Raw genomic sequence first — 11,334 nt, forward strand, 5'->3', positions numbered from 1 at the left:
AAGCTAGAATTCAACTCTTTCCTGAAGTCTTTAAATTAAAATTTACTCAAGTACAAAAACTAAGGGCCTTTGTGTTCTCATTGCCTGTCCTGCCCTGAAGATACCCAGTCATATCCCACAAGAGGGAAACTTTGATGAAGGTAAAAACAGCCTCTGTTTTTTCTTTTCTTTTTTTTTCTTTAGCCTCTGTTTTTTTTCTCACTTTCAGTGTCTGACTCAGGGGAAGCAAGCAACTCATGTTTAATAGATGACTGAATGAACTTCGAATCCAAACCAATTCTTTATGGGACGATAATGAAGTAAAGAAAAAAAAAGGTGTTTTCAATTATTAAAGAGAAAGGGTCCTAAAACTCATCATTAGAGTGCTGTTTTCAGCTCAGCTGCAGAGGTGCACACTGTAAGACACTGCTGCTCCAATGGCGGGGGCTACATGGAGGCCTGCATTTGAAAGTGTGCGGTGTGTGCCTGTCATCCCAGCTCCTTGGAAGGCTGAGGAGCAAGGATTGAGAGCTTGAGGTTTGCCTGGGCAACACAGCAAGACCCTGTCCAAAAGAGTCAGATATGATGGCATATACTTTGGTCCCATCACCTTGGGAGACAGAGGCAAGAGAATTGCAATAGGGTATGACCCTCTCCTTTTTAAAAAAATGACACTTTTACCCCCCAAAAAGGACTGGATGCTACTCTCATGCTGTGGGACAAACCTAGCTGATCCTTACCACAATACCCACGCATGGTGTCACCTTGCCTGCCATGCCAGCTTTCTACTTCCTTAGCCCAAAAACTTCAGGTGGAGGTCAGAATAACACTGGGGTTTCACAGGGCTGTGAGAAATTGGAAATGAAGGGACCAGCAGTTAGTGTAATGGCTATGTCGCTGAACTCCCATGTAGCCTACCGTGGTTCAAGTCCCAGGCCCGGTGGCTTAAACTCACGCCGGGCACGTGTGTGTGCGTGCCCAAGATCCCGAGAGGAAAGTGGAGGAGAAGGGATTGCGATTGTGGCATGGACATCCCCCTGGGGGGTGATTTCTCACTTTCTATCTCTCTGTCTCTCTCTGTCTTTCTGGCGAGCGCATGCACCCTATAGCACAACAAAAAGTAAATAAAAAAAAAATGTTACAAAAATTGGAACAACAGAGAAAGGGCGAAATAGCTTTCGTTTTACCATGGCTTTGTCACGCAGGAGCCACTAAACTTGGACAAGTCACAGGAGCTTAATATCTTCAGAACTGAATTACGAACTCACATCACATTCAGGCAGAGGAAATGAGGTGAGAGACCAGCTCACCCTGCTTAAGATACTGTGCAGGTCCTAGCTTCAACTGTAACAGTAACATAGCCTCAGGGATCCAAACAACCTTGAAAGGTTACTTCAATATTAGTGTTGATCCCCAAGGACAGGATCTGCCTTGAAGAGAGGAAACATCAGATCACTCTTAAGCTTGAAAAAATGCTTAAGAGATTCTGAATCCTCCTCAGAAAATTGAACCAGAGATAATTGCCAATCTAGAGACCAATGAAGGTCTGTATTCTTTGGAGCTGTTTCAAGTGACGATGATGGAAATTAACGATTAATGTTTACTTTCAGACCTAGTGCTTTAAGAATTACATTCAATTTCTTTTTATTTTTTTAAGAGAGAATTTTGCTATAGGGTACGTATACTCACCAGAGCTACAGAGAGACAGAAAGCGAGAAATCAGCCTCCCCCCACCACCCAAGAGGGATGGCCATGCCTCAATCCCCTCTCTCCCATTCTCCTTTCTGGATCTTGGGTGTGCGCGCACACACACACGCACCTGGCATGAGTTTAAGTCTCCAGGTCCAGGACTCGAACCATGGTCAACTGCATGGGAGTCCAGTGACATAACCATTATACCATCTGCTGGGCCCACATTTTATTTCTAAATGAAATAACTGTTTGGTGCCATGTCTCACACATAGCAGGGGCTCAATAAGTATCAGACTTACCTGTAATAATTACTGTATTTCATAGCATTATATTACATTATAATTTATAGTTTATATTACATTTCTGAGACTGTTACTCCTATAATAGCCAGAAAGATAGGTAATACCTATTAATCAATATAGATGAACAAACTGAAGCTATGAGAAGTGAAGTAATTTGTCTGAGATCACTAACCCATATACGACAAAACTGAAATCCACACCTAAGCATAACTTGAAAAAAGGTATCTTCCTTACACTGCAAATAACGGCTCCAGGTTTGGGAACAGAGCTTTTCCTGATTGCTACTGTTTTCTTCTAGTTCTGAGAAAGTGGCCTTATGCGTGCTCCAAGGCACCCTCAGAGAAAACTGTTCACATGCCCAATGCTCATCTACTTCTTGCTTATTGCGGCTGAGCAGTGCATAAATACTTTAACCCTTCCAGCTTTTCCCAGAAAGAAATCACCTTTGTTCACCATGGTCACAGAATACTTTGGTTGTAGACTAGCATCTTAATCTGCGGTCTACAAGCCACATGTGGCTCATAAAATTGATTTTGTGAGTCATCATCATCACAGCATATTTATGAAAAGAACACAGCACGGAGTATCTGAAGTAGTGAGAATAAAAGGTATTTCCTTGTTGTCAAAACGTGTGTGTACTAGGTTCCAAAGCAAAATGTATTTCTCACTGTGAGTCATGGTCAAGAAAGTTTCATAACACTCTTCTAGTTTCGCAGGGGTCCCAGTTGGACAGATACTCATGATGGGTAGACGACAACCAACCGTGGTGCACCTGTAATCACATGCTAAACAGGTTTTCATGTTTGGCATTTTCCAGAAAGTTGACTGATTTTTAAAAGGGATCTGGAGCCCTACATGGCTACGGACCAGTAATGGAGAGGTACTGTGATATAAACAAAGAAAACAGGAAGAAAATAAAATATGAATTCTTCATGCTTCATAGAAAACAATGCTGAACATCTTGTTTTATATATTTGAACATGCCTAGACTAGACTGGCATGTATATCTTGTTATCTAAAAACATTTGGACCAGGAATATGTCAAAGTCAAGGAATGCAGAAAAATAACATTTGTGGATAGTACAGAGAATTCTCTGCACGTCCTGACAACCACGGTGAACAATCATTATTTGCATTCTATGTAGGTTAGTCATGATAATAGTCGACGGAGTTCATTAAAAGTTGGCAAAAGTCATGGAAATTTTCTAGTCATAAAGTTTAACCAACAGGAAAGGGGGAAGAAACCATACAATAAGGGTGAAAAATAACATGGGAATGATGGGTGAGGCGGGTAAAACCCTAAAGAACAATTCACTTTTTTATGATCAGACACAAATAGACCTCTCTAATCTCACCTGTATGGAAAGAATACTGGTTTGATTGAGTTCTTCAATGCTTTTCTTAAAAAATATATGCAGAGCTCTGACTAAAAGCCCAAAAAGAGGCAGGATATTCAAGCTCTTCCTTGAGTCTTGGGGGTCCACTTTATATTGCTAAGACTTGTATGAAAAAAGATAAACAAGTGTGGAAAGTGATTACAAACAAATTTTTAACATTTTGTATGCCACAGTGTTTTGTGTATTTTTACCTCAGGAGCGAGGCAAAAGCTGGCTTTGATAAACAAGACTGGATCTTATTTCTTTGTTGCATTTCCAGAGGTGGTACCCTATGAGACAAAAATAGTGTCAGTCAGAGACAAGAATCAGGCCCATTCTGAGGGAAACAAAGGTCCTGGAACCCCCTCAGCGCCACCCCAAGAGCCTTCTGGAAGGGAATGGAAAGTCCTCCCAAAAGCCCCTGAGGTTTGACCCCCGTTCTCCAAGTCCTATACATGCTTCCAGATTAAGGCAAGGGGGCTATGGAAAAGGCTGAGGTGACTGAGTACCTGGAAGTGATTGAAAGGACCCTCAGAAAAGAGCTAGGTTTAGCACGTGGCGAAAACAACTAGCCTCATTTCTGAGAAGCCCCTGAGAGCCTGAGAAATCAAACTCACTCCACATATTCGCAGTTATCTAGGTTCTCCAGTCACATACGGGGACAATCAGCAGCAAACACTGCAGAAACACCCAGTCTGAGCAGGCTCCTTAGACCCTTGCATGGGGACTCTGAGGACTGAAATCACACTCTACCCTCTTTTAAAAATTTGACCCGAGAGAGACAAGGAAAGTGAAAGAAACAAGCTGCCAGGTCTGGGACTTGATCTGTGGTCAGCTGTATGGGAGTTCAGTGCCCTAACCACCTCTCCACCTGCCAGCCCCAGATTAGAGTATTTTTAGTTGTATCTAACTTTCTTCTATTCTTGGCATGGATTAGGCCCCTGTGTGTCTCCTGAATGGAGGACTTGTCTCCACAATTTAAAGGGGTATTGTGAAACATGACAGAGCACAACAGCAGCAAAAAAATGAAGTTGGAGAAAGGGGGCGGGGGGAGGGTGGGTCCAGACTTAGCCAGGAAAAAAGAAACTGCTTAATACAAGAACCTACTGGGACCAGCAGTTAGCGTAAAGGCTATGTCGCTGGACTCCCATAAAGTTGACTGAGGTTCAAGTCCCGAACCTGGTGGCTTAAACTCATGCCAGGCATGTGTGCTTACATGCTCAAGATCCCAAGAGGAGAATGGAAGAGAAAAAACTGCAGTGTGGCCATCCCCCCTTGGGGGGGATTTCTCACTTTCCGTCTCTCTGTCTCTCATCTCTCTCTTTCTCATGAGTGCCCACTCCATAGAAAAAAAACTCTCAAAAAACAGACAAACAAGAACCTATTAATAATTATCAATTATATGAAGAAGTAATATAAAGAGAAAACGAATTTATTTCTCCTATAATCACAAGATTCAAACTGAAGGAAAGCATCCAAACCTTCATGGATAAATACTATTTTCAATTTTTTTTCTTTTGACAAAACCCAAATTAGAACTGACAGGTTTCTGAACTATGAGGCAAGAAAAGTTTTCATCAGGGAAATTTATTTTGTGAATACCACAAATGACAAGGATTCCTTGATTTATATGTAAAAAAAATATATAGGAGACCACCACATCTGGCTATAAAGCTGAATTATATTCAGAGGACAAAATGAGGAGTGAGATATTTAACTTATTAGGTCTTTAAGACACAAGAATCAAACTGTTTTAGGATATTATGAAGTCAAACTTTGGGTAGTTTTTATTCTTTTTTAATTATCAGAGGGCAAATATGTGTGCTTGCCAAATAGAGAGAGAGAGAAAGAAGAGAAAGGTACCCCACAATAGGTGTACAAATCCTTTTCCCTCCATTTCTCCATCCTGTTGAGATTTGGCTATACGTGCACACACACTCAACATGTTTCTCAAGCCCCACAAGTGAAAACTCAAACCCTGGTTGGCCATGTGGGATCCAGTTCCCTCAACCACTAGGTTTCAGAGCTGCCAGATAATTGTCTTTGTAAACACCAGCCAGGGCCTTCCCTGTAGCCTAGTAGTTAAGGTAGCCAAAACCCACAAGGCCAACCACAGTTGGAGTCCCAGCCCCTTCAGCTTAAAAAAACACACCGGGTTTGTGTACACATGTGCCCCAAATCCTGACAGGATGGAGAAACGGAGAAAAGGGTAGTATGGGGTGACCATGCCCATTGGGTGTTGGGGGGGAGGGGGCTTTCTACTACTCTCTCTCAGTTACGTGCCTTGAACAGTGTTAAGGAAGCAAGCTGACTGCATGTGCACCCACTGGGGTAATGTCCCACAGTATTTCTGTGACTGCAGTAAAGTGTTAGCTTAGGAGTAATGTACGCACTCCTCAAATCCTGAAGACAAAAGACTGTGGTGAACTCAGAGATCCTTCTATTATCTTGTCATTTTCCCTGTGACCAACAACAGGATTTGTAGATAAGCAGCGTTCCAGTAGGCTTTCTGCTTTCTCTTATGTTTTGGTCTCCCACTAGTAAGTATGAGACAGAGACAGGATGTGGCAGAGATGGAGGGATAAAGCTGTGGGGTGTAAGCCCCATTTGGTGTATAATCAGGCTTCAGACCTTTCTAGCTCACTACATAGGCCAACAGCCTGAAATACCTGGCACTAGGTTTTGTTGTATTTTGTTTTGTTGTTTTTCCAATGGCAAGTTGCCTTCCTCTCATGAAAAACATTATGATTATTTTTCATTCGACCAGTGGTTAAATTAAAGAGAGAAGCATTGATTCCCTTTTAATTTTTATTTTTTTTTCAATTTTGCTAGAAGATGCATATGCTTCCCAGAGAAAGACAGAGAGCAAGAAGGAAAGTGAGAAAGTACTCCCATGGGCCATGGTCATGTTGCAATCCCTTCTCTCCCATCTTCTCTTCCTTTTGAGATTTTGGGCACACATGTACATGCACTCAACATGTTTCTCAAGCCACCAGGCCTGGACTATAACCTAGAGATCAGCCATATTTGATATAGCTGCATTAACCACCAGGTTACAGGCTGCTCATAATATCCTTTATTTGGGGCCAGCAGGTGGCACAGTGGTAAGGCGCTGGACTCCCACTTGGCCAACCAAGTGGTTCAAGTCCTGAACCTGGTGCCTTGAAAATTACATAAGGCACATGTGTGTGCCTATCCAAAATCCCGTGAGGAGAATGGAGGACAAGAAACTATGGTGTAGCATTCCCCGAGAGGGTGATTTCTCACCTTCTGTCACTCTGTCACTCTGGCGAGCACACACACCCTATAGCAAAAATCACTTAAAAAAATTTTTTAAGCCCTTACCTAAGCATTTTAGGCTCTAAACGTCAAATATCACACTGAGTTTAAAAATCATTCCATTTACTCACAAAGATGAACTATTATACAAATAACATTTTATCCCAAAGATGGAAAATATCACCACTTTACTGGAAAATAATATAAAGAAGGGGTTGATTATTGGTTTTCAAGATTTTAGAGGTAGAAGGCATAGGTTTCTAGAACAGTAAAACCTCAGTTTATAATAGAACGGTAGAAGAATTCAACTAACTACAATGATTTTTTTTAAGTCAGTCCCTTTAATATAATTTGTGTCTGAAAGACTAGTTTGGGAGCTTTTTCTTGAGAGATTTTTGCTATGAGGCATGTGAGCTTGCCAGAGAGACAGAAAGCAAGAAATCACCCCCTGGAATGGATGGCCACACTGCAATCTCTTCTCCATTTTCTTCTTGGGATTTTGGGTATGCATGCACATGCCCAGCATGTTTCAAGCCACTGGGTCCAGGACTCAAACTACAGTGAGCCACGTGGAAGTCCAGGACCTTAATTATTATGCCTCCTGCCACAAGCTATTTTTAAATAGCAAAATAAGGGGTTGGTAGGCAGCATGGTAGTTAAGGAGCTGGACTCCCACATGTCTGACCACAATTTGAGTCTCAGACCTGGCATCTTGCTTTCTCACTTTCTCCTTCTCTCTCTCTCTCATCAAATTAAAACAATAATAATAATAATAATAAATTAAATTAATTATTAGAAATAAATTAATAATAGCAAATTGAAACTTACCAATAGACGTTTGTTCCCCATAGTATACAGTGCAGCACATAATAGAGGAAGACAGCACTCAGGAAAATGGCCACAAGGTACCCTTTCATGGCTGGCCCACCTGAAACACAGAAGTGAGGTCCAGAGAAAAGGTAAGATTTTTATAGACATGGATTTCCATAATGGCTCAAATGCAAGTATCACTGAGAAACACATACAGAGGGAAGAATAGAAAATTATGTAGGTCTGTATTTTAGAAATACCCACTACACATGTGGAAAGAGAACTTTTTTGTTTCTTCTTCTATCAGTGAATCAAAAAACACCATGCTTGTTGAGACCAATCAACAGCTCCACAGTTTTAAAGCAAATGGCTGGGCCAGCAGGTGGTGCAGTGGTCAAGGGCACTGGACTCCCATGTGGCCAGCCATGGTTTAAGTCCCGGACTTGGTGACTTGCTTTATCACTTTCCCTCTCTCTTTCTCTCTCTCTCACTCTGTCTCTCTCTGGTCAAATTAAAATAAATAAGTAAATAAATAAATAATTAAAATAATAAATAAATAATGATAATAAATAATAAAATAATTAAAAATAAAATGATTCTTTAAAAAAAATAAAACAAAGGGCTTTCCCACTTCTTTCTTATGTTAAGCAAGCAAGAAAAAAATTCCTTCAAAACAAAATTTTACACACTATTCCATATCTGAAACTTTTTCAAAACACTGGAGAATAACGATTTCCTCCCTTTCAATAGCAAACCAAGATGTGCCTTGACCCTGCTGCATGATTCAATGCTCTGTAATACTGGAAGCCATAGGAAAGGTCAGGGTTTGGTTACCAAGGTTCGCCTTACCTGGAAGGCACATGCCTGTGTGACAGACAGATAGAGACCTGTGGGTCTCTGAGGGACGATAGAGACCTGTGACTGCTGAGAGTACTTATCTTCTAAATCTCATGAAATAATTAAATAAATACAAATATATGCTTTAATATGTGAATAAGCATTTCATTTCTTTTTAATTTGCCAGAGGGTATGTGCACTTACTGGAGAGATAGACAAGGTGGGGTGAGAAGAGAGCAAATATCCCCCATAAGGCATGGTTAAACTGCAATTTCCATCTCTCCCTCCTCTTGGAATTTCGGATACACAGGAACACATGCCTAGCATGCTTTTCAAGTTGCTTGGTCAGCGACTTGAACCACACAGTTGGCCATGTGGGATCCAGTTGCCTTACGTACCTCTGACTGGCCCTATACAGTATATATTTTTTGTAAGACCTTTTTTTTTTTAATTTTGAAAAATAGGAAAAATAAAAACCTACCAAGAAGTACTTCCACATTCGCAAACTTTATACACTTTTAGATGCGCCTATTTGACTTTTAAACATCACAGCACAATTATATGCAGGTGACTATTGTTCGGTTTTTGTATTACACAGCCAGTGTCACTCACTGCACCTTTACGGACAGTAAATTGAACAAAACCCTCTCTATAATGTAAATGGAAGAAAATCTTGGGAACCAGCAGTTAGCGTAATGGCTATGTTGCTGGACTCCCACGTAGTCGACCACGGTTCACGTCCCGGACCCGGTGGCTTAAAACTCACACCGGGCACATGTGCGTGTGTGCCCAAGATCCTGAGAGGAGAATGGAGGAGAAGGGATTGCAGCGTGACCATCCCCCCTGGGGGGTGATTTCTTGCTTTCTGTCTCTATGTCTCTCTCTGTCTGTCTGGCGAGCGCACGCGCCCTATAGCAAAAGCCTCTCAAAAAAAAAAAAAAAAAGAAAATCTTCATAGAATATATTTTTAAGCCTCTAAGACATTTGTTTAGTTCCCCCTTTTACTTCAGACAAAAAATTCCCACTTTTATATGTAATGTAAAAGACAGATCTAATACATAGAGATCCATAACAGGTCTTCTACTTCAACGCATGGACTTTAAACAGGTGTACTATAGCCCTGCCTCTCCTTCTGAGTTTCTGGTTTATCTGAACACTTGTATATTCCATTCTGCTCCCTTCTATCCAAATCATTCACCTCACTCAGAGCAATGCAGTATAGAAGGTGTGAGCTAATAGGACACATTTCCAAATAAAGTAATGCGCCTACCTCTTAAGGGCAAATAAGTTCAAATAGAAATTGGAAAACAAATAATTCCCTTGCTTTCATAAGTACAACTTACTAAATATAATTTAAGCTTTTCTTGGTAATGCAGGGTCATCATAACAAATGCCATAATCATGCTAAGCTATCGTAAGAGTCGAGACCCTCTTATCTATCCCCTAAAACAAACTCTGGGCCATTCACATATTATTTTATAGAGCACAGAGGTAAGATTTCTCTTGTTTTGTTCTTTTTATTCAATAATATGTAGTTTCTTCAAAAACAATGACATGTAAGAGCACATACTTTTTTCTTCAAAAAAATAAACCCATTCTTAAGATAGGTTCATAGACTACCTAAAAAAGTTTAGGAAGTTTAGCCACTTCTCTTGTATTTCATGGGCAATTCAAAGCTTTTTTTATTTTTTTTTTTTTTTAAATTTGTCACAGGACACGTGCACTAGCCAGGAACAGAGAGAGAAAGAGAAAAAACATGTCAAAGCATACCCCAAGGGATGGCTACACTGCAATCCCTCCTACTCAGTTCTCCTCTTAGGATTTTGGCACACACAGAGGTTTCTGCCATGTTTCTCAAGCACTGGATCTAGAACTCAAGCTGTGCGGTCAGCCTGTGGAATCCAGTCACCTTAACTACCACACCACAGGCTTGTCAATTCAAAGTTTTTGATATTCAGGTTGCAAAGTCAACTGGAGCCAACCAGGATATCCTTGTGAGAAACACCTATGGATTCTCTGCTTACTCACAGGAAAAAGCTTCTACAAAGAAAGTTTTCTTATCATAATTCTGTAAATAAAATGACCATGTTGCTTTGAGCAATCAAAACACTCAAAGGAAAACTATTAAGAATTTAACAAAGAGGGGCCAGCAGTTAGCATAATGGCTATATCGCTGGACTTCCACATAGTCGACCGTGGTTCAAGTCCCAGACCCGGTGGCTTAAACTCTCTCTTAATAATATAATTTAATAAAAAACTTGGGAACCAGCAGTTAGTGTAATGGCTATGTCGCTGGACTTCCATGTAGTTGATCGCAGTTTGCGTCCCGGACCCGGTGGCTTAAAACTCACACCAGGCGCGTGTGCGTGCGTGCCCAAGATCCCGAGAGGAGAATGAAGAAGGGATTGCGGCATGGCCATCCCCCCTGAGGGGTTATTTCCTGCTTTTTGTCTCTCCGTCTCTCTCTGTCTGGTGAGCGCACGCGCCGTAGAGCAAAAACCTCTCCAAAAAAAAAAGAATTTAACAAAGAGTACTGCTTTAAAAAGATAGAGAGCCCTTTGACTTACCTCTAATGTAAAAAAAAAAAAAAAAAAAAAATGAAGTTTCAAGATCTGGATACTAAACATAATAGAAACCAGTTTTTCAGCTGCAGATGCTCCTAAAACCAGAGACCCTAAAATATCCTTTACAAACTTTAAGTTGCATGACAATTATTCATCTCAAATGTGGACAAAAGGCAAAGATGACGAGCAGGACTCATGTATAATATGTAACCCAATCTATGAAAAATCTGCACACACCAAATTAAGCTCAATCTTGGCAACATTTTTTCCCTCTCTTTAGTTGTGTGGAGCACTGAAGTTCATAAAAAGCATATGTTCACCACTTCTCTTGAGACTCAAAATAGGGAACCAGCAGTTAGCGTAATGGCTATGTCGCTGGACTCCCACATAGTCGACCGCAGTTCATGTCCCGGACCTGGTGGCTTAAAACTCACGCCGGGAGTGTGTGCGTGCGTGTCCAAGATCCTGAGAGGAGAATGAAGGAGAAGGGATTGC

The 11,334-nt window shown here is 41.0% G+C and overlaps 1 protein-coding gene across 1 annotated transcript in view; it reads right to left on the minus strand.

Moving 5' to 3' along the window:
• ST3GAL6 (ST3 beta-galactoside alpha-2,3-sialyltransferase 6) overlaps positions 1-11,334 on the minus strand; it is a gene marked incomplete in the record, with an annotated part of 79,830 nt that overhangs the window by 24,549 nt on the left and 43,947 nt on the right. Inside the window, 2 exon segments of the mRNA XM_014582275.2 lie at positions 3,562-3,639; positions 7,457-7,556. Coding sequence (XP_014437761.1) covers positions 3,562-3,639; positions 7,457-7,556 — 178 coding nt within the window.

This window comes from Tupaia chinensis, unplaced genomic scaffold (assembly GCF_000334495.1).
Source record: "Tupaia chinensis unplaced genomic scaffold, TupChi_1.0 Scaffold143570_1, whole genome shotgun sequence".
Lineage (NCBI taxonomy): Eukaryota > Metazoa > Chordata > Mammalia > Scandentia > Tupaiidae > Tupaia > Tupaia belangeri.